The sequence below is a fragment of the Triplophysa rosa genome, linkage group LG15, assembly GCF_024868665.1.
Source record: "Triplophysa rosa linkage group LG15, Trosa_1v2, whole genome shotgun sequence".
Lineage (NCBI taxonomy): Eukaryota > Metazoa > Chordata > Actinopteri > Cypriniformes > Nemacheilidae > Triplophysa > Triplophysa rosa.
Genome location: NC_079904.1, coordinates 10,915,558 through 10,943,527, shown reverse-complemented (window position 1 = coordinate 10,943,527; position 27,970 = coordinate 10,915,558). Strand labels below are relative to the sequence as shown.

The following is a 27,970-nucleotide window of genomic DNA, read 5'->3' as shown; positions in this document are numbered from 1 at the left end:
GTCAGCTGTTTAAAGGCGTTCCCACATCCTGCAAGTTGTCGTGTTCACATCTGCTCCAGTCGCGTACCGTAAACGCCCTAATGCTATTGTGTGTGCGCATCCGATTGGTCACTTTTCTCTTGAAGTTCAGCGATTGGCTGTTATCTATGGTACTGTATCTTGATTGGTGAATCCGTGGCGGATTAGGAAATAGGGGGTCGGGCAGTATATACAGGAATATGCTGAAACACGAGAAACGTTAACGACGGCTAAACTGTTATTACTGTTTTGTACTTCTAATTTTTATTTGAGTTGCTTTGGAAACATTATTCAGGAGGGATATTGTCTTGAATTTTCATAGTCTGCGGCTGCCACTTTATTAGGCTCTGAGAAGTGTGTGATTTTATGTGTGTTTGTTTAGCTGTGCTAGTCACTAGTAACGCAGAGCTGCTAGCTGCTAATGTAAATGGACTCTGTGGTTCATGTCTGATTTGTAGTGCGAATGTATTGTTTCATTTTAATATGTGCGGTGTCTTCGCAGAATTGTTGAGCGGCTTGCTGGTCTGATATTATAGCTAGTGGGTTAACGTTATGCAGTCATGTGCAGTTCACTCGACTCGATGGCTAGATAGTTGAACAGACACTTGGGGTGCTGATTTAATTATTTTAGTCAGATTATTGGTCGTTCACCGCGTTTTCGACACACTGGCAACATGAAATCTACAGGGAAGGCTTGTCTGGTCCTGATTCTGGCTCTGGTTGTGATATTGCAAGTGACAGCTGGTAAGTCCAAGTGTTTGATTATAACATTTAGTCAATGCTGGGTGACCTAAGAAACTAGCCCTATATTATACTGAAGAATGTCACTTGTCTTTATGGACATTAAATAAACTGAAAAAAACCCTTAAATGCATGATATAATGTTAATGCATTGCATTATAATTGCAGATATTCCTTTGAATGATAGGAATGATGGTGTCACAGAGGATGGTCCATCTCAGGTAATACAGCATGAATATCTGTCACATTTTTAGATTTATGTATGCTTGCCCATCAGTGTAAGCGAATTGTATTTTGTAATTAGCAGTTTCATCTAAAAAAAACTCTTAAGGCACATGTATTGTATCTCATATGTTTTCAACTGCAACTGGCTAATTTCTTAAAACATTATTGCAAACAACTACTTTAACTTTAATCACTGCTTTGTTTTACTTTCTTTTTTGTCATAATAAGAGCACAGATGATAATGGTGGATCCAGAATTATGGCAGGTCAGGCCTACGTTCCTAAACATGCCCAGACTGACAGAAGCACAACAGATACTAGTGTCGAGAGCGAGGTTGAGGGGATTGAAAAGGAAGATCTTCCAAGTCAGCCCCCTCCAGCAAAGCAGAATCGTAAGGAGGGTAAGTAGACCCAGGTGGGCTGACTTCTAGTTTCGGTATCGTGAAGGTTTGCAGGTGCTTCCTGAATAAGACGTCATTTCGAAGTCTCTGTGGTTAGATTTGTCTATGAATGTCAGAATTATTTACTCTTGCTCCGTAGCCAATATTTAGCTCCGGTAGTCTCTAATGTCTCCGAAATGTTAGATCTTAGCATAAAGGCAGAAGATGTTTTGTTCCTTAGTTCCTTGTGAGGTTGTAGTAAAGAAACCTGTTTAAGCCAAGTGTTCACGTGTGTAGTTTGTGAAAGTGTCTGGTTAATGTGACATGTTTCCATTGGTGTTCGTCATATTCCATAGTTCCGGTGGTGATTGGGGGCACAGCCTCTGGGGAACCATGTATCTTTCCCTTTATGTTCCAAGAGAAAGAGTTCTCAGATTGCACTACTGAGGGCAGAGAAGATGGAAGGATGTGGTGCGCCACAACCTATAACTACAACACTGATAAGAAGTGGGGCTTCTGTGAAAGTGAGTGAGCTGAAATGAAAGATTAACTCATAAACTCATGAAAGATTTCTTTGCACATTAAGAGAATGTTGCTTTTGTGTGCTTACTTGATACCATTTTATGTTCTTGCATAATCTGCTGTTCTTCGGCACAATTAGCCTACATATAACAAGAGCTTCATCAATACCTGCTTTGATAAAATCAGGCATGAGTTAAGAAGTTGCAGTTGTCATACCTAATGTGAGAGTTGTGTTTTCACAGCGCTGGAGCAGTCTGAGCAGAGGCGATTGATGGAAGAGGCTGAGAAACAGTACCAAACCACAATTAAGATGATAAATGGGACCAACAGAAAGAGCCAGAAGAAAGAGTGAGCGCATTTCCTGTTATTTGTTTGTTTTAAGACTGTTTTGATGGTTTCTGTCAGCAAATACACAAACCCCTGATACATGATGATACGGTGTTCACTACAGTGGACATACATTCAAATGTCATTTTATTGTGCTACTTTAATAGATGACATGCATTTAACTCGGCTGACGAGAGTTGGTGAGGTACCAAATACCACTAGAAAATGTCTCATTATCTTCTTACATTTTGTAGTTAAATAAAGATTGGGAAAATTGTATATTTTTGTTTTAAAAATGTCTAATGTGTCAATTGGCCATAAACTGTGCACATTAAATCTACATAGTCACATTTGCACAGACTCTGTTTTAATGTTGAAAATACTTTGGTTAAAGTTATTTTCTTTGCTCTTTTACAGGTTGTATGAAAAACTTTTGAAGATTGCTGAGAGGGGTCATGTCAAGGCCATGGAGAAGGTGGCATATGCCATGTTGTTTGGAGACTATTTACCTCAGAGCGTTCCTCAGGCTAAGGAGATCTTTGAGAAACTGGCACTGGATGGATCCCCTAAGGCTCAGACAGTAATGACTTTTTTGTCCAACAGTTGTTTTCTATATTAATACTGATATCAGTGCTTTTTATGATTCATGAAAAGCTGGTAAGATCAACACAATCGATTAATATTTGTAGTGTTTTCGTCTATAACAAGTGGTCTTTTTTTAACGCACTCCTGTTTTACCATTATTAATAAGGACTATTCAATTCTCAGGCACTTGGTTTCCTGTATGCTGCAGGATTAGGTGTGAACTCTAGTCAAGCAAAGGTATTTCATTTCTTTATAAAGCAAAGCATGCTCATTTTAATATGAACTTATTTTGAATGAAGATACTCTTTTACATAATTTCAGGCATTGGTGTACTACACCTTTGGAGCTTTAGGTGGAAACCTAGTAGCACACATGATTCTGGTAAGAAGAATCCTCCGTCCTATGTTTTGAATAAGTGATTTATTTTTTGAAAGGTTAGATATAGATTGAGCCAGGAAACAACACTTGATTACTTGCTTGGCGTATATGTCAAGTCTCATGACTGTGCTACATCAAGTTGGGTGTATCAACAAGCCTTGATCTGAACAGGCACTGACACCATAGACGGATGTTTTCTGGCCCGCTGTAATGGTATACATGCATGTATGCTGTTCTTTCAGTCCTATGTGATAAATCTCTTTAATGCATTTCTTTCAGGGCTACAGATATTGGGGAGGTGTTGGGGTTCCTCAGAGCTGTGAATCTGCTCTCACTCACTACAGACTGGTGGCCAATCACGGTAAACCGTCACATTTTCATGCTTAAATGTGGTCTGTGCCGCAACTTTTTAAGATGCAATCTGGATTGCTGGTGGCTACTTGAATGGTTTATAGGTACATCTCAATCAGCTGTCTAGTTCAGAAGTGACCACACTGATCAGAGAGTATGGCATTTTAAGAGCTGTCTCAATCACAAACCCTCGAGTGCACTGAACCATTCACTCCCTGAATGTCACCACATGTGTAGGATGTGTCCTGGAATCAGATTTGTGTACACAATAAAATGGATTGTGATTTAGGAATCTCATTGAGATGCACATTATATCTTAATGCTTTTCAATGTTGGTGGCAATGCTATTTGATTTTTTTATTTCTTTATGAACATTAAAAAATGTATTTTACGTGCCTTTTATATGAAGTTGTAGTTATATCTATGTCCAATCTATAGTCATAACAAACACAATCCAGACATTTACAGTTAACAGTTAAAGCAAAAATTTGGGTCAGATTAGATCTAAACTCTGTGTTGATTGAGGTCTGTAATGTGAAAGCAGCCTAAGATGGTCTGTTTGTTTTTTGTTGGTTGTTAGTGGCCAGCGATGTGTCCCTGACAGGGGGCAGTGCAGTACAGCGGATCCGTCTCTTAGATGAAGTGGAAAATCCCGGTTCTAGCAGTGGAATGCTAGAGGATGATTTAATCCAGTACTATCAGTTCTTGGCTGAGAAAGGAGATGTACAAGCCCAGGTATAGTAAAACCTAGACAAGTTGAGCATATGCAACAAGGATTTCCACCTGTGGTTGATTTTGATGCACTTGTAAGGTTGGTATTATGAAGTCATCACAGCTATTTTGTATATATTTGTTTATTATGAGACCTTTTGATCCGCCTGTGAATTGCCATCAAATTTTAATGTAATTGTTTTCAATGTCTGTTTAGGTGGGTCTGGGCCAGTTACATTTGCATGGAGGTAGAGGTGTAGAACAGAACCATCAGGTGATTTTTTTATTATTTTTTTCCCATGAATTTTTAAGGCTAAACTCTTATTGATTTCATCAAAGTTCTGATTTGAAATGGGTTTTATTTTTGTTGTTTATTTTCAGCGAGCATATGAGTACTTTAACCAAGCAGCAAATGCAGGGAACACGCACGCAATGGCCTTCCTTGGAAAGGTGTGTTGATATTTGTGTGTTCTATTTTTTTTTTCTTTGTAATGTAACTGAAACCTCAACTGACAGAACAAAGGTCTTGGGAACACATGTAGTGATAAAAATGCATACCTTGAATACACTTTTGACAAAAGTGCATTTATGTAAAAATGCAGAAATATCTTGCTCTTGTCTCTTAGATCTTCATCTTGATCTTGCCCGCTCTCTTTGCCATCTGTCTAACCTCTCTCTGATTCTCCTGTTTAGATGTACTCTGAAGGCAGCGATTATTTGCATCAAAACAACGAGACCGCTCTCTATTATTTCAAAAAGGCTGCAGACTTGGTTAGAATTTCTTGTCCCTCAAGATTCAGCACTGCTCTTTGTCTTTAAAAGTTCTCCCCTAACCCAAATGTCTTTTTACATTTCTTAGGGTAACCCAGTTGGCCAGAGTGGCCTTGGTATGGCTTACCTGTATGGAAAGGGTGTTCCTGTGGTGAGTAATTTTCAGAAACACTTTAGCTGAGCACATAATGATTCTAGTAGTGGTGTGACATCAAAAGACGCTTTTAGTTAAAGGGATAGTTCACCCAAAAATCAATTTTGTGTGATTTTTTTCTACTCACCCACATGATGTTAAACATGTTTAGAGAATTTTCGGCGTCTTCTGAGCACAAATAAAGATTTTTAGGTGACATCCGAGAGCTTTCCAGGCCTCCTCATTGAAACCATGGTGTCAGTTTTTGCCAAGGTCCAGAAAAGTACTAAAGACATCGTTAAATTGGTCCGTCCTCGCATAGTGGCTCAGTTGAATTTTTTTGCGAAAAACAAACCAAAATACTGACGTAAATCGATATATTGTCTTGTGTCTTGTCAGTGTATGGTGCGTGTTCACGAGAGCACTTCTTCTTCGTCTTCTTCATGGACCGGTGTTCTGCCAATTTATGCTACCCTGTCAAATTTTGCTACCTCCATTCAAAACAGGACTAACCCCTCCCCCAACCCAATCGCAACACGAGGGTAGCAAAATTCTATGGGTAGCATAAATTTACAGAACAACGGCACATTTTGACTCATGCGTATTAGGTTTGTGCGCCAAATCGTCTTAACGTTCCTAAGTCGTCTGGTGAAAAATGTTCACTACACAACCTCATTTGCTTTACGTATTGAATCGGTAAATCCACGTCCCGCCAGATAGCCAGCAGCCATAGTTTCAGCCGCTCAGGATCATGTAACGGGAACATGTGCCTTTCATGTTTCGACAAATGTAATTCACTTATACGTTTTTCTGGCTTTTTTTCGCACTGTTCAGGCATCCTGGAAAGGAACATTTTAGCACCATTTCGTACACTACACCTAGACCTACTGCACAATCTGTGTCGAACTCAATGGCATATACAGCGTGCGTCTGCATGTAAACACAGAGTTGCGCTTCCGCGTTGTGAGTCAGAGCGCCGGCGTCCAATAGGGGCAAGCCCCATGCGGCGTTCGGCGCACAAACCTCTAATACGCATGCATCAAAGTGCTCCGGTCCAAGAAGAAGACGAAGAAGAAGTGCTCTCGTGAACGCGTGCCATACACTGACAAGACAGAGGAGAATATATCGATTTAAGTCGGTATTTTGATTTGTTTTTCGCACATAAAGACATTCTCGTCGCTTCAAAAAATTCAACTGAGCCACTATGCGCGGATGGACCAATTTAACGATGTCTTTAGTACTTTTCTGGACCTTGTCAAAAACTGACACCATGGTTTCAATGAGGAGGCCTGGAAAGCTCTCTAAACATTTTTAACGTCATGTGGGTGAGTCAAAAATCACACAAAGTTGATTTTTGGGTGAACTATCCCTTTAATATTTCTTTTGGTTCCTTCAGAACTATGACCTGGCACTGAAGTATTTTCAGAAAGCCGCAGAACAGGGTTGGGTGGATGGACAGCTACAGCTGGGAACCATGTACTACAGTAAGTGTGTGTTAGAGAATGTGTGTGAATGTTTGTGTTTTTTTCCTGATGTTTCTGCACGAGGAGAAATAGGCAAGCTATTGGGAATATTAAGGCGCAGGTTTTTCTTCACAATATCTACGCTTCCTCGAACTTAGGATATTTTTAGACACAATTCAGATAACAATCATTCAAGAATTTCCACACAAATGAAATTACTTGACCTATTAACGCATAAATCTACCACTTAATAACTGGCTGTAGCACTCTTAAATTAATACAAAATCTAAATTCAGGTTTCATGTAGTCCTTTCCTGTCTATCTTTCTAGCTGCCTGTTCATCCACGCCTTTTGATATCTTATTTTTATCTTAAATCGCTGCAGACTGCTCTTGGTTTGGTTGCCTAGGCAATTGTTACCATGACAAACTCCCACCTGCATTCTGCCTTGACATGATCTTGACAAACATTGAACTGAGAACTGTCTTAGTCACTTCTGCTGGTGGGTGTTTGAAGAGTTTGAAAAGTACATGTATGACTTTCTTCTTTCCTTATTCTAGATGGCATTGGTGTAAAGCGAGATTATAAGCAGGCCCTTAAATTTTTTAACTTGGCATCTCAAGCGGGTCACATCCTGGCCTTCTATAATTTAGCCCAGATGCACGCGACGGGCACTGGAGTCATGCGCTCATGCCACACCGCAGTGGAGGTAAGACATTATTCTGTGTTGGTCTACCGTCTTTTATAAAGCCTTTTCTTCAGTTGAGGTTACGCGTGTGTTTTGTGAGAACAGCTCTTCAAGAATGTTTGTGAGCGGGGTCGCTGGTCTGAGAGACTCATGGCAGCATATGGAAGTTTTAAGGAGGGCGACATGGACTCTGCTCTGATCCAGTATCTACTGCTGGCTGAACAGGGCTATGAGGTCGCTCAGAGCAATGTGGCATTCGTTCTGGACCAGAGTGAGTCAGTGGTCTACCCCTTCCACCAGGGGGAACCAGAGCCCTCATATTGGCATATTTCAAGGTGTTATGGAAACTGTTTTGGAAGACAGTTTCTTTTAACACTTTTATTTTCTGCCCTTTAAAACACATATTTTTTTTAATTAATCTCAAACGCATGATGTTGCATTAAACAGCATTTTATATGCAATTCAGTTTTTTTAATAAACTAGGCCAGAACAGTGCAGCAAGTCAAACCTCCTTTGGGGTAACAGAACATATCTGGTAACCATGCATTACACATAATTTAAGTTGACAAAATGTAACATGTGTTTGTTGTAAACGAGGCAAAATACACTGAAGAATTATAATGTAAAGCTATACGGTTTCATCACGAAACAGATATCAGATTAGATCACAGATCTACAGACTTAAGGTGGAGCTGGGGATGGAGGAGGACGTTTAGTTCAGTATGCAGACATGCAAAAGAAGAATGGCTGCATTGGACAATTTATGCTTGCATTTAAAAACCTATATCTTACTCTGTGTGTGTCTTACAGGGGGGTCACAGATCTTCAATGAGAATGAAACATACCCACGAGCTTTGCTTCACTGGACAAGAGCAGCTGCCCAAGGTTGGACTGTTTGCTTTAACCCATACAGTCACGCAAGCAAGTGTTTGCTTTGATGACATTACTGTTAATAACCCTGTGCCGCCAGCTCTTTTTCTTATAATACTAATAATAATAATACATTTATTTTGTATAGTGCCATTAAAAGTTGCTTTCTCAAAGCGCTTCACAGCAGACATCACATCAGGTAAAACGACACAATTTGTAAAAAAAAACATTTTGTAAAACAACACAACACACCACAACAAAAACAATTAATCCAATCAAGTAAAAGCAATCCTAAAATAAAACGTTTTAAGAAGAGAATTAAAAGTCGCTAGTGAATTTGCCTCCCTGATGTCAGCCGGGAGAGAGTTCCAGAGCTTAGGAGCATATTAGGAGAATGCTCTACTATCACCCATGGAGCGAAGCCGTGTCTTGGGAACCACTAAAAAACCACACTGAGAAGAGCGTAAATGTCCACATGATATGTAAGGCAATAACAAATCAGACAGGTAATGAGGAGCCAGGTCATGCAAAGCCTTAAATATTAACAAATAAAATCAACAAATTTATTGCTGCTGAAAGAGATTTGAAATACTCCAGTAATTTTGGTCAAACAATTAAGACCAATACATCATTCGGACCTGTGAAAGGTCTACTTTTATTTGTGTATTCTCATAATAACAACAAAACAGCCATCACCTGTCTCCCAAATCAGCCGTCTCGGTCTCCGCAAACATCTCTAAAACGCATCACTAAAACTAACTGAAACTCATCGAATACTTGCCACACAGACACAAAATATATTTGTTTAGAAACCTTTAAGTGTCTATTTTTAAATGATCCAATTCAAGATCGAAGACAAATATTCTGTGATTTTGAAAAAGCATGAAAGTAAAGACAGAAACGTTTTCTTCTTTCTCAGCTGTGCAAAGTGCTCAGTTTACACGATAATGATCTGCGGGAGCCGTTCGCACATGGTTTACACCCCCAAACAATAGCACAACAATCAACAACAACATCATATTTATTGAATTGTCTGCGCGTTTGGATGATAACACGCTGCACAAGCGTGGTAGATCTTCAGACGGTTTTAGTGAAAAAAGTTTACTTTCACTTTTGGAAAAAAAAAGCTGAGACTGACAGTAATTGTATGATCTGATTTGGATGAATCACGATAGCTGTCTCTTTGTTTGTGCACAGGCTACACAGTGGCCAGAATTAAGCTTGGCGACTATCATTTCTATGGCTATGGCACTGATGTGGACTATGAGACTGCAGTCATTCATTATCGTCTGGCGTCTGAACAACATCACAGCGCACAGGCCATGTTTAACCTGGGCTATATGCATGAGAAGGGCCTTGGTATCAAACAGGTGTGCACATATTTACATACACATTCAAGCAATGTTTACGCAGACACAGTGCCCTTATCTTTTTTGTTTCTTTGTAGGACATCCATCTGGCTAAACGTTTCTATGACATGGCTGCAGAGGCCAGTCCTGACGCCCAGGTGCCTGTGTTCCTAGCTTTGTGCAAACTAGGCCTCGTCTATGCATTACAGTACATGCAGAATCTCAATGTAAGTAACATCTGTCCATGAGAATGGTCAGTCACTTTCTTTTTTTGCGGTGTGTGGGCTCTTTTTTTTTTTTTTTTGTCAGGAAGTTAATAATATGCATCTGTACTCTCCAGCTACAGGAGCTTGTATCTCTGTTGGATCTTGATCAGTTGCTGGGTCCTGAGTGGGATCTCTACCTCATGACCGTCATTGCTCTGCTCTTGGGCACAGTAATAGCGTATCGGCAGAGACAGCACCAAGCCGTGCCCAGAGCCCCGCCCGCACCCCCTAGACCTCCAGGTCAGCCTGAGCAGCCTGCCGAAGAACCTGTAGAACAATGAGAGCGCTGGGATCAGGGTGAAGGTGACCACTTGGACTAAGACTAAAGGAAATGAGGCCCACTAGCTTCTCCCCTCTCTAGGACAGCCACTAACACCTTCACCCAGCTGTGGTCTTTAATCTTGTAAACCCCTTAAGAGCTCTCTGGACTCTTTTTGCTGCCCTGTCCAACACTCTCTAGTTTTTCAGTTGCGGCTTTTCAGCCTCAGGAAAAACGAGAACTTGTACGATATCTTAAATGTGCACCTCAGGGTTTTGCCAGGTGAAATAACATTTGTGCAAATCAACGCTCACTATGTGGGGGAAATAGAGACTGCATCGCTGGATGAATAGTAGTTATGCTTTCTGCTTTCCACTGTGCTAAACGCCAATGAGAGAACCTGTTGATTCTGTGCAACCCATTCAGATTCTTTTGTTAGTATTAAGCCTGGTACAAATCTTAATTTGGACATCATGCCTCCATTCTTATAGCTGTTGTCCAGTAAGTTTCAATTTGTTGAAAAACTAATATCTGGAGTTGTCGAAATTTTCCAGAAAGGGGGTTTATACTTGTTCTTCCTTCGCACACAGAGAATAAAGATTCTAACTGTTGAAAGGGTTGCTGTGTTTGGCTATAATACAACATGTTTTGGTATTACATCCCCCGTTTAGGTTTTTTCGTAGCACCAGGCATTGAATGGTCTCGAACTCCTTGATTGTTATTGTGTAATGTCTGCAACTCAGAAATCTGAAGCGATTCTTTTGTTTCAGTATGTGGCTGTTGATGTACAAACTCTCACTTCAGAGATAAAAATAGTACAGAGCATTTACATTGTGAGCATGTCTAGAATGGAAGATGGCTGTCGTTTCAGGTGATATAGCAATACTGCAATGTTTGGCGTAAACATTTGTAAAGAAAAGATATGCGCGTAAGATGGTTTTTTTTACGAAGAGGTGCACCAGAACACCTGCCTGTTTTTGCATAGTTGTACTTATTCAGCAATGGTTTGGAATTGTATAAAAAAATAACAGATTCTTTTTTTTCCATGTTCTTAAAACCCATCATAATACAAAATAACACAGTACGAGACTAAAAAAAGAAAATTATTTCATTTTCAAAATTGCAATGTTTATAAATGACTAATAAAAAAACTATGGGTTCACTATGTGATTTCCTATTTTAATGGCAAAGTAGCATAAAAAAGAAAAATTCTGTCTGAATTTACTCGTTCTCATTTCAAACCCATGACTTTCCTCAGCGGAATATTGTCAAATTTTGTACAGGGCAAGTGAATGTTGACCACAGCTGTGTCTTACATCATGGACATTCTGCTAAACATCTCCTTTGGTGTTTTGTGAAAGAAAGCCTCATGTTGTTCCTCACTCATGACAGTAAATAAGGACAGAATCGTTCTTTTTTTGATAACCGGCCATTTAAAAGGTCCAGTGTAGGAAATTTAGCAGTATCTAGCCAACAGCTCGCTCCACCCCTTCACCCTATCTTTCAAAGCACTACGGTGGCTGACACGGCACTAAGATGTCTTCATGTTTTTTCCGCTTCTTTGCCAAAGGAGAGACCGTATTTTCAAAACACGCTCTGTGCAGTTTGTCCATTTAGGGCTACTGTAGAAACAACATGGTGAATTCCATGCAAGGGGACCCGCGGTGTATGTAGATAGAAAATGCTCATTCTAAGGTAATAAAAACATAACGCTTCATTATGTAAGATCTTTATACATCTCTGAAGACATAGTTAAGTATATTATATTGTATTTTGTAAATAAATCTTCCAAAAACTGACACACAGAACCTAACAACATAAAACCAAAATATTATGTTCATTGCTCTCTGGTGGAATCGTTGGGTCAGTTTCTCCCAGGCCCCTGTGCTACATGGTTTCTGTTAAAGCTTGCTGCAATTGTAAATGGTCATCAGCCCCCTGGCAGTCGTATGTGTGCCTGGACCGTGCTTTATGTGACTGTGGTTCCTGAACTTCGTCACTCAGCTGTTTTGCGTGGGGGAAATAAAAGGGCACTGATATAATGGCCTTGTTCTTTCTGCACGCACGTCCATTGTGCTAACCCGCTTGGAAACGCTCCACCATGGAGTGGCTTTTGATTGCCGTGGCAACCTGTTTGCTATCCCTCTGCCCTGTCAAAGGTAAGTGCTGGAAGCATCTAGAGCTGGGAAGACATGAGCTGTAGCGCAAAGCCCACGTTATATGTGTGAGCTCCTGAAAGGAGATTGATAGCAAGACTGAATGATATCAGTAATGGAGCAGGAGGTTTATGCAGACCTCTGTGGTAGTGCTCAGCATTTCATTGTCAACAGAGTCTGACCGTGAAATCTGTTTCCTACTCTGTCTATGATCCGTCTAAAGTCTACAGTACTTTTGGATCTCAACATTTTTCTCAAGGGAACGAATGGAGGCTGGAATATGAAGAAGGACTCTGTTACTACAGCGAGGAGGCCCTCAGAAAGGTGAGGAGAATATTTATATGATATTCATCATTCAAGCAAGTTTATGTGCTGTTATGTCATTGGTTGTGATGCAGAATGTGGTGGTTATAACTTTTATGTTTCATGTAACAATTGTTACAGGAGTTTCCTGAGAAAACAAGGCCAATCGGTTTCAAACATCCACTATTCATGTGTCCTGACATGAGCCCCTCCTCTTCTGTGCCCGGCTCAGGTAGACTGGTCTAGGATTTTGAACTTTTGTTTATGGTTCACATTGTCTGTAGTGAATGCATTACTGATCTAAATCATGATATTGTCGCTGTCCTTCCAAAACCTTGTATGTACAAATTCACTGTTTTTCGGGAATGGACTCATTCTTTTTAAATGATCGGTGTTGTCAAAGTTGCCAAGCACTTTTTAATATTTTTTATTGGTTAGATCATTGCAAAACCCAGTGACAAACATAAAGGTTGACGAATAATAATGATTTATGGAAAAAATAAAATCACAAATTAGGCCTGTGTAACGTTACGAGGTTTTAGAAGGACAGCATCGATATGTCGATTTTATTGTATATGTCAGGTTTCTGCGTTAAAAACACTATCACAGAGTTGTATATTTTGTTCACTTGTGTACTTACACGATCCTAGATGTTTCCAACAATGTTTAAAACCCTAGAAATGTTTATTTTATCCAACGGTAACGTCCCTTGTCGGTTTCATTCAACGCTCCTTCACACAGCGTCATCAAGCTACGCATTTGTTGTTGTTTTAAAGATGCGACCTCTAGCGGCCAAACTTAAAGGGACAGTTCACTCAAAAATGAAAATTCTGTCACCATTTACTCACCCTGAAGTTTCTTCTTTATTAGAATTTTTTATATTTTTTGTTCTGTTGAACACAAAATGCAATATTTTTAAGAATTTAGGGAAGCAAACAGTACTGGGGCACTTTTGACTACCGTTTAAATTTGTCGTACTATGGTAGTCAATGATGTCCCAGAACTGAAAATTGCTTCCAAATATCTTCCTTTGTGTTCATTAGAACAAAGTAATTTATACAGGTTTGAAACAACTTGAGTGTATGAAAGAATTTTCATTTTTGGGTGGAGTATCACTTTAAATGCCGTGCCTTTAAATATAATCAACATTTTTAAACTGATTCTTTATAGGATTTTTGTCGTGTCTCTCTTTAGTTGAGCTGGTGAAGGCAGCCGATATTAAAGTGATTGCTGCTCTTGGGGATTCATTGACAGTGAGTGCATTTATTTATCATTCCTTGTTCTGTTTAATCCATGGTTAATGGACACCATTCATTTGTAATCTGACAATTGAAGTAATTCTACAGTGTCTTTTAATTAACTATGAATCATTAATGAGGTGAAATGGATAAACAGGTTGAGCAGGTAACAGGTGCAAAAGAAAAATCGCAGACAAACAATGGAGTTGAAAATAAAAAACGATAATAACGATTTTGATAGGTTTTTTTATTCACTTGTAGACAGCCATTGGTGCAAATGCGACAACAGTTCTTGGCATACCTATTGAATTTCGACATGTGTCATGGAGGTAAACGTTTTCTGTTATTATCACATTTGTTTGTTTCTCCGCTTTTCAACAGTGAATAGTCAATAATCAATGCTACTTCATGTGAGAACTAGATCTAATGCTGTATTGCTAATATTTGAATAAGTTCAAATTCTGATAATTTAATGATACCAGAAGATTTGCTAACAAAATGTGTCTTTCATTGTGATTGCATAACGTAACAGCATTGGGGGTTATGGATCCTTTCAAGATGTCATTACACTTGCAAGTATGCCATATCAGTCATATTCTGCATTAACCATATTCATAGTTTTGTTGCGAAATACCTGTCAAAGTGAATTAGAATCAGTATAAATGAATCAGTGTGCACTGTTTTCAAGCAACTGATCAGGACTCTTCTGTGCTTGTGATTTAGACATCATTAGACTCTTCAACCCCAATTTAGTGGGACCTGCCCCAGCCAAGACAGTCCATGGAACCCCAGCTCCTCTTTGTGAGACAGGATTTAACCTGGCCGTTACCGGACATAATACCTTGTAAATGCCAGTACATCACCAGTCATTCTTCTCAAACTGTTATAAGAACAAACATTACAAACACATGCAGATAAAATGTAAACCTTGTATTACAAGTAACTGTGGATAAAAGCATCAGCCAAATGCATAATAATGAAAAAAGTCCTATAGCTGCCATGGAGATCATATATTTGTACATGAAACTTTGTTTAAACAACTTTGGCTAATTTTATAGACAATCAGTTAATAATTGAATGTTGTCTCTCTTCTTAGTAATCTACCTGAACAAATCAGGCATTTGATTGACACATTGAAAACGTATGAGGTAAGAAGTACTTACTTTTCCTTTATATTTTAATTGATCACATTTTTCCTGTGCTTTTGAATATCCTGTTTCCAAAACACAGTTTCTCTCCTGTGCATTTTGTAACTGTAACTGTAACTGTACATTTTACTTTGTACTGTACTTCGTACATTTACTTTGTACAAACAATTGTGCTTTAATTATTGTATTAATTATATTACTTTAATAATTTTGACATTACATCTTTTGCTACAGAAAATTGACTTTGATGAAGACTGGAAACTCTTGACCATTCTAATTGGGATGAATGACATCTGTGATTACTGCAAAGACAAGGCATTGCTTACAAAGCTGTTTTTCTGGACAAATCTATTGGCAGACTGAAGAATCTTCTACAGTATTGACAAATTTTGTTCATAATGTCAAACTGGGATCTAAAACAAATTTTAAATTGATTTTGAACACATATACGTAGATGCTTGTAGAGATGATCATCAATGTCTTACGGATGTATTTTATTGTTCTGAAGTGGCGTGCTTTGAAATGGGTTCACTCTTTGAAAAGCAGCATATCCAGGCTAGCAAAATGATTTAGTGACCTTTCTTTTGAATTCAGTCTTGCAGGAGTGTTTTCAAAGAGAACTCAATTTATGTCCTCTATTTATACACACAGTCCCTCTTTTCAGTGGAGAACTTTGTCCATTACATGACGGTGTCCTTGGAAATGCTCAGGAATGAGGTATTAGCAGGCAGAGTTATTGCTCGGTTACAAAAAAATATGATCAGGTTTTAAAAACTAAATGAACCTTGGGTTGATGAATTGAAATGAAACTGAATATGATTTTAATCTACGTCCATAAATATGCAATTTAAGTAAGACTTTTCTTTCTGTGCAGGTTCCTCGAATGATAGTGAATGTGGTTCAGATATTGCCCATGGAGACCCTGAGGGAGGTACAAAAGCCCACCCCAGGATGTCTGCTCCAAAGGTTCAGGAAATGGAAAAAAAAATGTTATCATGGATACAAATCATTGAATCTTTTAAATAATCTTTTAAATAATTGAATCTCACATGGTTTGTAGAGCATCACTTTCATGTATAATGTATAATAACATGATTATATGTCATCATTTTGATTAAAGTTCATTTCACTCCTTTGCAATACTTTAATCACTTCAGGTCATTTTGCTCATGTCTGGTAAAGCCAGCCGCTGGATCTGCTGATCTGAAAGAACTAATTGGAGTCAACCTGGAATTCCAGGTGTGTTTGTTTTGACCATTGCTTATATAGATAAAAATTGCATATAAACCTACTCTAATATTTAGGTATTTGTGCTTTTTGTATTATGCAAATAACCCAATTTTGTGTTTTTTTTTCCAGAAAGCATTGGAGCAACTATTGTACAGTGACCGTTTCTTTAAGAATGACTTTGCCATAGTTTTGCAGCCATTTCTGAAACACGCCGATCCACCAAGACTCCCTGTAAGAAGGCTGTTAACTATTACAGAACATGTTCATTACTATAACTATTGGACGTGTGCTGTTAATCTCACATTGAGTTTAAAGGGATACTCCACCCAAAAATGAAAATTCTGTCATGAATTACTCACCCTCAAGTTGTTCCATAGCTGTATAAATTTCTTTGTTCTGATGAACACAAAGATAGATGTTTGGAAAAATGTTAGCAGCTGACATCTCTGGGAAATTATTGCCTACCATAGGAAAAATTATTTTGTCATTTTTTGTTCGGTTGAACACAAAATCATATATTTTGCAGAATTTAGTAAAGCAAGCAATTCTAGGCCACCTTTGACTTCCATTTTAATTTGACCTCCTATATGGTAGTCAATGATATACCAGAAATGTCAGTTGCTAACACCTTTTCTGTGTTCATCAGAACAAAGAAATGTATACGGTTTTGGAACAACTTGGGGGGAGTAATTCATGACAGAATTTTCATTTTTGGCTGGAGTTTCTCTTTAAACCTCAACTAATGTGTGCTATGTGTGATTTCATTACCATATAATTTTCACCGGTCAGAATGGGAAGATTGACATGAGCTTCTTTACTCCTGACTGCTTCCACTTTACCATGAAAGGACATGAGGAGTTGGCCAAGGGACTTTGGAACAACATGGTAATTTATATTGATTTCTTTCACGGTCTCCAACCGTGCATTTATGCAGTTAATATCTTATATCTCATTTGTGTGGAAAGTTTCAACCGGAGGGGGAGAAGTTCATGGTGGAGACCTTTTCAAACCCCATTGAGCTCAGTTGCCCCCCTGTGGTGAGAAATCATTATTACTGTCATTTTTATGCAATTTATCTTAAAATGTCCTTATAATGACATTAAGGATTAGATTCACTTGTTTTTTTCTCATGCTCAAACTAAACACAGGGTCATCCATACATTTATACCAGACCTAGTGCTTCAAAGACTGGTCCAGCGCTTCCTGAGATACCCCAGTCAGCTGGCATCACACTCGCATCTCTATACCTCATGCTTGTCTTGGCTTTCCTTCCACTCTGGTTGGCTGTTAATCTGGTCTCCTTGTAGGACGTCCATATGGAGTATCATGGTACATGATGTCTGCCCAGCTCGATGTTCTACTTGGCATGGATATCATTGTTTTGAACATTGTTTGGGGTTTGAACAAATGTTGTTCTATTCAGAGACTTTGGTATAATCTGTAAAACCGGTAACGGAGTAAACAACAACAAAATTATGCTCTCATTGCATTGAAGACTCTTTTAAATGGCTCTGTGTGAGCAATGGAAAGCGAAACGTTGAAACCTCAGAATAGAAAAATATATGCTAACCTGATAACCTTTGCTGATATAGCTAACCGAAATAGCACGACGACAGGTGCGCAGCCGCATTTAGCTCTGTGTAATGGTGCCATAATCAATTTAGGTAATTGTGTAAGCTAATTCAAGCTGGTTTGAACAAAAATGACCTGAGGTTTCACTGTAAACTCATTAAGCCTCTGTGGATACTGGAATTGAATGTTGAGTGACGATTGCTTTGCTTGCGAGAGCATGAGATAAAAGATAAATGCTTTCAGAGTTTCTTAATGGCCACAGTTAAAGTTAATTGCTTTGGATGCTGGAACATGAGAGGTGCTTTTATTCTTCTCAAATAAACCTTTCTAAGCGATACATCTTTATTTTTGCCCTTTATTTTGCATTGAATATGTTTAGTCCATAAAAGCTAAGAGTTATTTACAATCTTTTTAAAAAATAATCTAACAAATAGTAATTGTTTGAACCATTATAATTGAAAGGCTTTAGTTCTTTATAGTTATTCTAAGCTTTGCTAAAATGCAGCACTTAAAAGTTCTTGGATCTTGATTCAGTTACTCAAACAATCAATTTAAAGTCATTTAAAACCTATAAAACAAACAGTACAGCAAGAATATTGTATTGGCAGGGTTGCAAAGGCGAATGGCTCAATTCCATCACTTATTTACATTCACAGCAAATGTGTTGAAATTTTGTCAGACTTTTTTGTGCAAGGTTGTCCGGTATAAATAATACAGCATTTTCAGTGCTGTAATAACGACTTTAATGTAAGGCATCTTCAAAGTCACAATGCTGTCTCCCTCAGCATCAAAAAATCTATTTGCTTGCTTTGTTTAAGAAAGGATATTTAGTGATGTCTCTGGCAGACTTGCTAAAATTAGCCTGTTTTCAGTTTACAAGACTAAAACAAACTCGCAAATAATTGAAACTAATATCAGGTGCATATCTTTGCCACATAATATAAAATCGTAACATTTGTTTTATCATTAAATAACAGGAGTATGTGTACTGTATAGGAGGACATATATTTGATATTTTGGGGGACTTTGTGCATGAATCTGTGTCATGTAATTTTTAATATCCAAAGGCTTCAATATACCACCTTTCAAGTTCTAGATTAAAGTCTGGCATTGAGATAACACAATCATCTGATTTAGTTTGACATGTTAGTTACACTTGCATAGATTGATTCACTTCACTTCATTTATATTTGAGATGTTTGTTTCCTATTAGAACTTTACCAGTGTTTATAATGAGTGACAGGATTCTTTATTCATCTTGATGGCCTGGATACAGTAAACAGTTCAACGGTCATTTGAGAAAGGGCAAACACTGGAGCCAATCTAACGCAAACTCCCCTTTATTGTGCACTTGATTAGAATCTCATTGAGATGTGAAATAGGAAATTTAAAATCTGATAAATATTTGCCTTATTAGACACTAATGAAAAAGATGAATTACTGTTCATGACGTGGTAAGACTGAATTGATGTAACCGGCTTTTATATTTTATATTGTATTAAATGTCACTATAGCAAACAAGCTTTTTTCTTAAAACTGGTTTCATCATCAAGGTTTCCATTGTTATGGTACGGAGTCTTTTTAAGGCATGGAGATAAGTCCAAATGTTAAAAAGGTGTGCATGCATTGTGGTATATACAAAATGACCACACGCCAATTTCCTAAAAAACGAGACATTCTGCTATTTGATGGTGAGGGGAGTTAGCCTATGTTTTTTTTGTCATTTTCAGGTGCATTTCATCACACAGACAAAACCCTTGCTGAGTGTTCAATTTCATCCAACTTAAGTTTCCTCAGACTACAAAACAGCATTATTTTCTCAGTAATCATTTTTGGTTTACATGTCTGCTGGCTCTAATTTCTTTTTTTTTGCAATGTACCTGCTCAGCCTAACATCATTCTCTCCAACAGTGCAAACAGCTTCCACTAATGTTCACATTATTAGGTTCCTTAGATTCAAATTGAATAGCCGATGTAGTTTCCATAAGCTGTCAATATTTGTTTGCCAAATACAGTTATGTTGCAATAAACAAAGATCATAAATGTCCATGAAACCTTTGTATACCCTATGCATGTGCGCACTGTCTGGAAAACATATTACCTGTAAAACTATACTATACTGTAAAAAAATCATGTAAAAAACTGAAAATTTCTGGCAGCTGGGCCACCAGAAATAAACCGTTTTTCCCTGTAAAATTACATGGTTTCCACACTTTTCTTGTAACTTTTTGTCTATTTCTGTAATTTTACGTTTTGTTTTACAGTATTTCCAAAAATAAACTGTAAAAAAAAATATTTTTCCGGAAGCTGGGCTCCAGAAATAAACCGTAAAATATTTGTTTTTCCTGTAAAATTACATATTTCCCCCTTTTTCTTGTAAATTTGCGGTCCTTTTCGTTTTTCTAAAATACATAAAAAATCTGTTAAAAAACAGTCAAATTTCATTACGTCTTTTGCCATTATACATTGAACGTCTGTGAAAAGAATTAGCAGAACAAATCTGTAAAATTGCGTTTTTTACAGTAAAACATAAGGGCAAACACAAACAATTGCAACACATATAATCTATCATAAGCTTCGTGCGTGAATATACACTCTAAAAAAATTGTGCTATATAGCACTAAAAGTGCTCTTGGCTCGTAATCACAGGGGAACCACTTTTAGTGCTATAGAACCATATTTTGGTTCTTTGGGATGACTGAGGTGCTATATACAACTGCTGAAGAACCATACAGGGGCTTAACAGGTTCTTTATACGTAAACGGTGCTATATAGCACCTCGGTCACCCCAAAGAACCTCTGAAGAACCACTGAAGCACCAAGATGTGGTGCTATATAGCACTAAAAGTGGTTCCCCAAATGATTACGAGCAAAGAACCACTTTTAGTGCTATTTAGCACCATTTTTTTTAGAGTGTATAGTAGATGTGATCTTTAAATTATGATCAGTTCAGTTTTCCACAAGCATTTTACTCTCCAAAATATTCTTCCACGAGCTTTCATTTGCTCGTGGCATCTCCCGGCCACTCTCTTTCTAATGCATCTTTACCCAGCTCAGTAAATTAGATGGCGATGTAATCAAATATGGTTCCCCAGAGCTCCATCAGTCACAGTCTTTGCCAGTGTTTAATGCAGTCCATTTCTAATTGAATTACCTTCTGAAAGGCAGGCATCCTTGACCGACGTCTGTTTGCTCTTCAGCTCAAATACTCTTATTAGCCGAATATAATAACTTGTCCCTTTTTATAATAAGTGCTTTAACTACTCTATATACTTACATAAGAAAAACATTTAAAGACACCCAATATAAAGTGGGACCACATAAACTGGTTTTCAATTTGCAACCTAATATTATATGATATTTCATTGTAAAGGTATCTGGTGGAAACCATTATTTTAGAGTTTTTTACGTAAAGGATCTTAATGACAGCTTAACGTATTCGACGTGACAATAAGGCACGTGTTTTGGTTACTTCGTAGCTGTTTGTGATATTGAATGCATGTCTTAATATTACGTGAACAGCTTTATTATATACTGATGTCATTTCCTCTTCACGAGCTTCTATATAAAGGCGGCATTGCTGCGGTAGTGAGTAGTAGTGACATTGAGGTATCGTGGTGTGTGTGAATCCGCCGAAAAACAAGAGCAGACGCTTTTTGCGTATAATGCATCCATAGATAAGTCTGGAGAAGGGAAAGTAGTACTAATATTGATTCTCTTTCGTTATAACGAGGCTTTGTCACTTTCAGACAGAGCGGTTGCCCGCACTTCGCATTACGAAGATGATCGCACGAGGATGCGTTGGGCTCGTGGTGCTGGTGAATTTTGGTAAGTGTTAAACGTTTATATGTTTTAGGTTATGATTGGAATACTTTAGTTTATATAGATATTGAATGAATTTGGCTGACGAAATATTGTGAGCGATGCGTTGCTTCTGTCAGCACCAAGGACAGCGGAACTCGCACGAGGAAATAAAACCCGCTTTTGTCACTCATATAATGTAGGCACAACTTTGAGTTTGACTTGGGTTCAGTCATCTCATGTCAGGAAAATACAAAGGGCTGTACATATGAAAATCTCGTACAAAGCTCAAATAAGCCTACGCCAAAAGTCGAATAGCGCATTATCGCTATGCTTTCGTTTATCAACGCATTCCTTCTGTCGTGCAGTTTTATCGATGCCTGTCACCCCAGGACACACGGAGCAGAAAGATGTGAAGGTATGAGTTTATAAATCATTGTTTTCTACTCTTCACAACGATCTTTCATAACGGCTTTCACCAGTGTATTCAGTGTGTGTATTTGGAGCAGCCTTATGAGACACATAACATAAGGGTGCACAGAATGACAGCAACAACAGTCCATGTTGTCAGGATGTGTGGAGGAAAGCAGCATTAGTGAGAGTGTGACTCAACAACACGACTTCAGCTTAGTGACAGCTGGTGCCATGTGGTTACTGGAAGGAAAACAGCCATACCAACGACAGAAAACTGTGTTAATTAACTCAACTTTAAGTTAAGCTTGAGGTGCATTAATTCATTCCCCAATCAAAGTGAAGTTGAGATTGCTACGTGTTTTTACCATTACCATGAGAAGAGCTTTATAGAGAGAATCTCCAAATTTCTGCATGTTTTGGAAGACAAATACTGGCTAACATGAAGCTGCAAACAGATGTGTTTCTTTCTCAGTAAATGCCATTTCAGCAGCAGCAGCAGCAGCAGCAGCACAGCTTTGGGCTTATTGAGAGAGAGGCTGTTTTTCCCTGACAGCAGAGAACGTTTGACTTTGGGGGAATGTGAAGCCAAACAAATCGCAGTGGCGGGGGGAGAAGTGAAGCACTGAAGAGGAAATAACATTGATTACAAGTGAAATAGTACGGCTGGTCAGATATTTGAGATGAAGGGGTTTGGAGATATTATTGGCATGATCCTGCTACGTCCTCTATTATATCGATCTCATAAACAACATTACAATATTACTGCAACATTGTATATTCAATAGGAAATAATAAGAAATACATGCACTACACAAGCAAATATAATTTTTAATATGTTAAAAAAGCCTTTCATTTTTTATAGGTGATGAAATGTATTGTTGAAGTAATCGCAGATGTTCTGACCAAGCCTCATCCCATCCCAGTTTCCCCAGACTGCCTTCAAACCCTAAGCACTGGTGAGTCCCTGCATTAATTCACCTACTACAACTTTTCATATATTTAGCTGCACCTCATCCCTAAAATCAGCAGTGACCTTCCTGATATGATCGATACCGGCTTCAATGCCGCTAAGTCTGCACAGTGCTGAACTTAATGGAGCGAAATAATTAACGGCTTTATCTCAAGAGCAGTCAAAGTGTGAAGTTTGGCCTTGTGTTATTCAGTCACATTATGGACGTTTGTCTTTCAAAGTTTAATATTTAGAAAATCAATCATTCTATTAACAGTGCAGCTATTGTTACTGAGATAACGCTTACTACAGGGAAATCAAACACCATGTGAGAAGCTTAGACAATGAGTCTGGGACAGAAACACAGCGAAGGACAGAGATTGACGGAAGGAATAAGAGAAGGACAGAGATTACTGTGAGAAAGCAGAAAGCATGACGGTACATGCAAATATTTTGATTCAGCAAGTTCTGTGTGACCTGACATCCAGACGATAAAATAAATATTTCATACTGACAGATGATGTATATTTCCCTTTTTTTATTAACAATCATTTTAACACTTTATTATGGAATTATGGAAGTGTATAATGATTGATGTAGGATTGATAGTTGTTTTTATTCATTTAAACAATTACTGTACTTGTTGTGTTTTTTTCATAATTTATTTTCTAAACATTGTCTTGTGTTAATTTAAAAACAAATGCAAAGATTGTGAAGATGCTCTGACAAACAGGAGCACAGGTATTTTGAGAGACAGAAGAATGCAGAAGAATTGTTTCTCTATGGAGTGACCGGCTGACTCTGCACTCCTTGTCTCGTTGACTCGACTTTAATTCGACGCGAAAATCTCGTCTCCCTCTCTTTATTGCTTTAACTCTGTCCCTCTCTCACTCCCTCACACCCTCTCGCTGTTCTCTCTCAGCGGCTCTGATGATTAATAGGGCAGCACAGGAGAGCCACTGCATTTCAGGGCAATTAATGCAAATAATGTAGAAATAAAGTAAAGTGCTGAATGCTGAAAATGACTTTGGGCTTTGGAAACAATGTGAACTCATTTATCATAACCCCTAACTCTATGAACGGTAAATCAAAACCCATGAGAGATGTGCTTTGTATGTTACAGATGACAGGCTTGTGACCCTCCTTCGCCATCGCAACTTTCTCCAAGAGTTGCAAGATATCGCTGCCGAAGGTAAGAGTCAACGCTCAATATTTGATGGACAAGCATGAAACTCTTTCCTGTAGAGAAAAGCCATGGCTGCAGTATGTCAGGCGGTTTTGGCCGCAGTAGGTCATTTGAAATGTCGATGAGAGAATTGTATAACAGTGCTGATGAGGTATGAAAGAGAAATTTCATTTTATATTCAAGAAGCTGTTTTGTCAACAGTGTTCTTTCCTCACAGGGGCCAATGAGAGAGTGCAGAAGCACCCAGATGACGTACTTGATCATGTGACCAGTCTCCCTGAAGATACAAAGGAAACTGCAGGTGAGCTTTAATCTACTTTGTAATTGCCGTGATACGTGGCTCTCTACTATCTCTCTCTCCTTTTTTTGCTCTGTTGTGTTATTCAATCTATCCTGAGACAGCACCTAACTTAGAATAAGGAGTCAAAAGATGTCAAATAACACAAAAAAGAACTGCATCAAAGTCACTTTGTGTTAGTGGTATTTTAGTGTATATTAGGACTTCAAAGGACATTGAACATCTGCTCTAAAAGCACATGTCAATGGGAATTGCTGTGTTCTGCTCTATAGTTCTGCTCTTAGATGCTGTGCAAGCTGCATCTGACAGAATCAGGGCATAGGGCATATGCGTCTCTCAGAATAGATGTCTTGCTGGAAAAATAAAATGTACAGTGTATGTGTATATTTGTGGTGACATTTCTTATGCTCTTGAGACCGAAGTCTTGAATATGTCATACCTCTGACAAGTGTGTGGGAGATGTCCAACTACACACGAACACAGAGTTAGATTGCTGTTACAGTATTTCTAAACATCTACACTGAAAAAAATCTGAAAAAAATCTATCTCTATCTAACTCTGTGTTCGTGTATATGTGTGTATATATACAGTATATATATATTTATTTAGGATAACTCTTTATTCATATTTTTCCACAGTTTAGAATAATATTAAACCCATCAAAACCATGAATAACACAAATGTAGCTGTGGGAATTATGTTGTGACTAAAAGCATCTAAAATAAATTAACTCTATGTTATATTTTGGCATCTTTAAAGCAGCCACCCTTTGACTAGAATCGTACACTTCGCATTTTATCATTCAGCTTCTTGAGGTCTCAACCTGGTAAGCTTTTTATACCGCACTGAAGGAATTTCCATCTATGCTGGACTCTTATTGACTGCTTTTTATCTATTATTTGGTCCAAATAATCCATCTCAAAAATATTTTTTGTATAAAAATGAGGTTTTCTAATAAAATAAATGAATATGTTTGCACAATTACATTTTTTACCAAATGATTTTAAACATTGAAACCTTCAGATTAAAAGATTTTTAAGATTATGGGCAACATTTTTTTCAAGTGATCCTAAACATTTGACCGGTAGTGTATAAACAAACACGTCTTTATATGTAAAAGTTTCATATACACTTGATTGAAGCTCTCAACTCAAATATGTTTAGTTAATGCTACATCAAATTTTCATTATTTGAAAATTTCATTATCTTTTCCAAAATATTAAGTCAACCAAGCCCAACGGAAATTCAAGTTTAACTTTTTCAAGTCATCTATCTATCTATCTATCTATCTATCTATCTATCTATCTATCTATCTATCTATCTATCTATCTATCTATCTAATCATATCCCATCATGTCCTATTATTCATTATGATATGATAACAGATCATATTTATTTTTAAAATGTGTAAAATGTTGTTTAAGACACAGCGCCATTTAGATTAAACAATACACAAATGAGCACTTAACCTCGACATACCCCTCTGCCACACCACAGATGATCAGTCAATGCTGGTTGCCATGGAGAAACCAGAAGAGGCTGCAGAGAAAAGAGGAGTCAGCGAGGAGAGCTCCAGGGAGAGTGAGGAATCCGAGCAGGAGTCTCAAAAAAGGAACAACATCGCTGAGGAGGAAGAGAATGATGCTGGCAATCACATCTCCATAAACCCAGAACAGAAGAGAGAGTCACAGGAGGAGGCCACAATAAGAGATGAGGAGAAACAGGAGGAAATGAAACCCCCCGGCTTCGAAAAGAAGGAGGAAAATGAACTAACTCACAATAAAGATGGTAATTGTAATACATCTGCTACTGTCAGAGTGAATCGTAGTGTTTGGAGGATTAGTCATTATGATGCGCAGCTACCCTGCTGAAAAGACATGAATTGCTATGCTGATTCAATCTGGTTTGTGTTTTATAGGAATAGTTTCATTTAGTCACCCTCATGTCATTCCAAACCTTTATGGCTTTCTTTCTTCTGCAGAACACAAAAGAAGATATTTTGTAGAGCATTGGTCACCAAACATTGGCCACCATAGACCTGCATTGTATGAACACAAAACCATTGAGGCATTTCTCAAAATATCTTCTGTGTTCCACAGAGGAAATAGTCATATACAGTTTTTAAATGATTTGATAGTGAATAAATGATGACAGGATTTTTATTTTGGGGAGAACTATCCCTTGAAGAGACCTATTTAGGACACCATCATCCAACACACAACATAAGGAAAGCACCAATGTTGAATATTTGTGAAACAAACAAAGAATTCCTATCAAAAAATCATTCACAGTACTTCTAACAATACATGTGTGTGTCATAAAAGACACAAGCCAGTTTGACTAAAGAACAGGAGACTTGTTGTGTTAACAGGCTGGTGTGGATGGATGTCAGTGCTAAGTGCCTCCATTTATGAAATGAATTCTATGCTGCCTCCTGGCCTAACAAATTGATTCGGTAATTGATGCGGGAGACCACCCAGATCAGATCAACTGACTGTAGAAGATTTAGCGTACTAAAGTGGCCCTTAGGAATGTGATGAATGTGTACAGGGCACCTTCAGGATGATTCAAACCACAGCTTCACACGGCCAACCCTGAAACTGTTGTTGAAAGCGAGCCATTATATCTAAAACATTTTCAGCACACTTTCAGTTCCACTTGTCAATATTCAGCGCAGAAGGGCTGATTTTCAGGCACACCATTTGGAACCGACATGCCCATTTCCATAAGATGGTATTGGTTTATCAGTGCAGACAGAAGGATAAGAGGGTGTTATCTGAGTAAAAAGGCATCCAGCAGTGACCAGCGAGCTGGCAGGAATACACATTTCATTTAGAAGAGTGGAGTCTTTGCTGATGCTGCACAATAGTAAATGAGGGCCTTTTGGATTAAAGTGCGTGTGTAGAATAATGAGCAGGAGGAGACAGGTCAAGAGAGAGAGAGAATATGGATATAATAATAATAATAATAACACAATCATAACCATGTCCCCCTTTTATCTAAAGGGGCAACACTCACAGATGGTCTTGAAGCAAACCCAGAGGTAAAACAATCCATCATGGAGGACATCGAGGAGCCCAGGGGAGCTGAGAAGGAGAGAACACATTCACAAGAAGAGCAGAAGGACGAGGAGGAGGAGGAAAACAGAGAGGTTGGACCAAAGCACTGGAGTCGCCTGAGCAAATTGGCCCACAAGAGGGTGGAGACGGGCCAGAAGCTGGAGGAGCACAGGGAGGCGTCACAGCACTCAAAGGAGAGGTTGGATCAGGAGGGCGAGCTGTGGAGGAGCCCAGAGGAGCAGGAGCTGCAGATCATGGCACAAACTGAACCAGAGGACAAGAGAGATGAAGAGGGCAGTGCCAGCAGAAAGACTGAGGTAAACTCTCTCTCTCTATATATATATACAGTATGTATATGTATGTATAAATATATATATATGACATTGAAAAGGTCTTGAAATGTTTTCTCTGCTCAGGATGCTGACATTGAGAGTTTGGCTGCCATCGAGTCTGAACTCGAGAGCGTTGCTCAGAAACTTCATGAACTGAGACGAGGCTGAGCCGGATCAACTCTCCACTCTTCTCCATTCTGCCCTTCATCTCTCCTTCAGTAGAAAGGCATGTTAACTTGAGATGAGGTT

At 38.4% G+C, this 27,970-nt stretch overlaps 4 protein-coding genes across 5 annotated transcripts; all 4 read left to right on the top strand.

Moving 5' to 3' along the window:
* sel1l (SEL1L adaptor subunit of ERAD E3 ubiquitin ligase) lies at positions 1-11,216 on the top strand. The gene is made up of 21 exons (XM_057353379.1): positions 1-762; positions 928-980; positions 1,213-1,384; positions 1,720-1,887; positions 2,128-2,233; positions 2,630-2,792; positions 2,981-3,034; positions 3,119-3,178; positions 3,455-3,536; positions 4,107-4,261; positions 4,455-4,511; positions 4,619-4,687; positions 4,931-5,008; positions 5,097-5,159; positions 6,538-6,625; positions 7,164-7,312; positions 7,397-7,562; positions 8,102-8,176; positions 9,359-9,531; positions 9,609-9,737; positions 9,851-11,216. The coding sequence occupies exons 1-21, from the start codon at positions 693-695 to the stop codon at positions 10,055-10,057; spliced, it is 2,337 nt and encodes a 778-aa protein (XP_057209362.1). The 5' UTR covers positions 1-692; the 3' UTR covers positions 10,058-11,216.
* An 877-nt stretch (positions 11,217-12,093) lies between these two features.
* On the top strand, positions 12,094-15,257 carry LOC130566184 (phospholipase B1, membrane-associated-like). The gene is made up of 9 exons (XM_057353468.1): positions 12,094-12,194; positions 12,415-12,515; positions 12,636-12,726; positions 13,689-13,747; positions 13,994-14,061; positions 14,265-14,308; positions 14,456-14,576; positions 14,829-14,880; positions 15,115-15,257. Exons 1-9 carry the CDS (start codon positions 12,137-12,139, stop codon positions 15,241-15,243), a joined length of 723 nt encoding a protein of 240 aa, XP_057209451.1. The 5' UTR covers positions 12,094-12,136; the 3' UTR covers positions 15,244-15,257.
* A 238-nt stretch (positions 15,258-15,495) lies between these two features.
* Positions 15,496-18,140, top strand: LOC130566185 (phospholipase B1, membrane-associated-like). The gene is made up of 7 exons (XM_057353469.1): positions 15,496-15,597; positions 15,755-15,846; positions 16,038-16,119; positions 16,240-16,341; positions 16,900-16,995; positions 17,076-17,147; positions 17,259-18,140. The coding sequence occupies exons 1-7, from the start codon at positions 15,565-15,567 to the stop codon at positions 17,415-17,417; spliced, it is 636 nt and encodes a 211-aa protein (XP_057209452.1). The 5' UTR covers positions 15,496-15,564; the 3' UTR covers positions 17,418-18,140.
* Positions 18,141-21,259: 3,119 nt separating this feature from the next.
* chga (chromogranin A) lies at positions 21,260-27,948 on the top strand. Of its 2 annotated transcripts, none has more exons than XM_057353342.1 (8): positions 21,260-21,510; positions 21,852-21,901; positions 22,760-22,853; positions 23,970-24,038; positions 24,250-24,333; positions 25,828-26,118; positions 27,336-27,706; positions 27,806-27,948. In XM_057353342.1, exons 1-8 carry the CDS (start codon positions 21,465-21,467, stop codon positions 27,887-27,889), a joined length of 1,089 nt encoding a protein of 362 aa, XP_057209325.1. In that variant the 5' UTR covers positions 21,260-21,464; the 3' UTR covers positions 27,890-27,948. The 2 variants fall into 2 exon arrangements, with proteins under 2 accessions (XP_057209325.1, XP_057209326.1); XM_057353343.1 differs by lacking the exon at positions 21,260-21,510 and adding an exon at positions 22,370-22,554 and having other exon boundaries at positions 21,869-21,901.
* Positions 27,949-27,970: the final 22 nt, after the last annotated feature.

What these genes read in the sequence shown, in the direction of transcription:
- sel1l (XM_057353379.1), top strand. Translation starts at nt 693, where the DNA reads ATGAAATCTACAGGGAAGGCTTGTCTGGTCCTGATTCTGGCTCTGGTT. An exon ending in AAGGAGATGTACAAGCCCAG is followed by an intron (nt 4,262 to 4,454) that starts GTATAGTAAAAC and finishes ATGTCTGTTTAG; the next exon opens with GTGGGTCTGGGCCAGTTACA. An exon ending in TCAAAAAGGCTGCAGACTTG is followed by an intron (nt 5,009 to 5,096) that starts GTTAGAATTTCT and finishes TACATTTCTTAG; the next exon opens with GGTAACCCAGTTGGCCAGAG.
- LOC130566184 (XM_057353468.1), top strand. Translation starts at nt 12,137, where the DNA reads ATGGAGTGGCTTTTGATTGCCGTGGCAACCTGTTTGCTATCCCTCTGC. An exon ending in CTCTTGGGGATTCATTGACA is followed by an intron (nt 13,748 to 13,993) that starts GTGAGTGCATTT and finishes ATTCACTTGTAG; the next exon opens with ACAGCCATTGGTGCAAATGC. An exon ending in TTTCGACATGTGTCATGGAG is followed by an intron (nt 14,062 to 14,264) that starts GTAAACGTTTTC and finishes ATAACGTAACAG; the next exon opens with CATTGGGGGTTATGGATCCT.
- LOC130566185 (XM_057353469.1), top strand. Translation starts at nt 15,565, where the DNA reads ATGACGGTGTCCTTGGAAATGCTCAGGAATGAG. An exon ending in CCGATCCACCAAGACTCCCT is followed by an intron (nt 16,342 to 16,899) that starts GTAAGAAGGCTG and finishes TTCACCGGTCAG; the next exon opens with AATGGGAAGATTGACATGAG. An exon ending in AGCTCAGTTGCCCCCCTGTG is followed by an intron (nt 17,148 to 17,258) that starts GTGAGAAATCAT and finishes AACTAAACACAG; the next exon opens with GGTCATCCATACATTTATAC.
- chga (XM_057353342.1), top strand. Translation starts at nt 21,465, where the DNA reads ATGATCGCACGAGGATGCGTTGGGCTCGTGGTGCTGGTGAATTTTG. An exon ending in CGGAGCAGAAAGATGTGAAG is followed by an intron (nt 21,902 to 22,759) that starts GTATGAGTTTAT and finishes CATTTTTTATAG; the next exon opens with GTGATGAAATGTATTGTTGA. An exon ending in GCAAGATATCGCTGCCGAAG is followed by an intron (nt 24,039 to 24,249) that starts GTAAGAGTCAAC and finishes CTTTCCTCACAG; the next exon opens with GGGCCAATGAGAGAGTGCAG.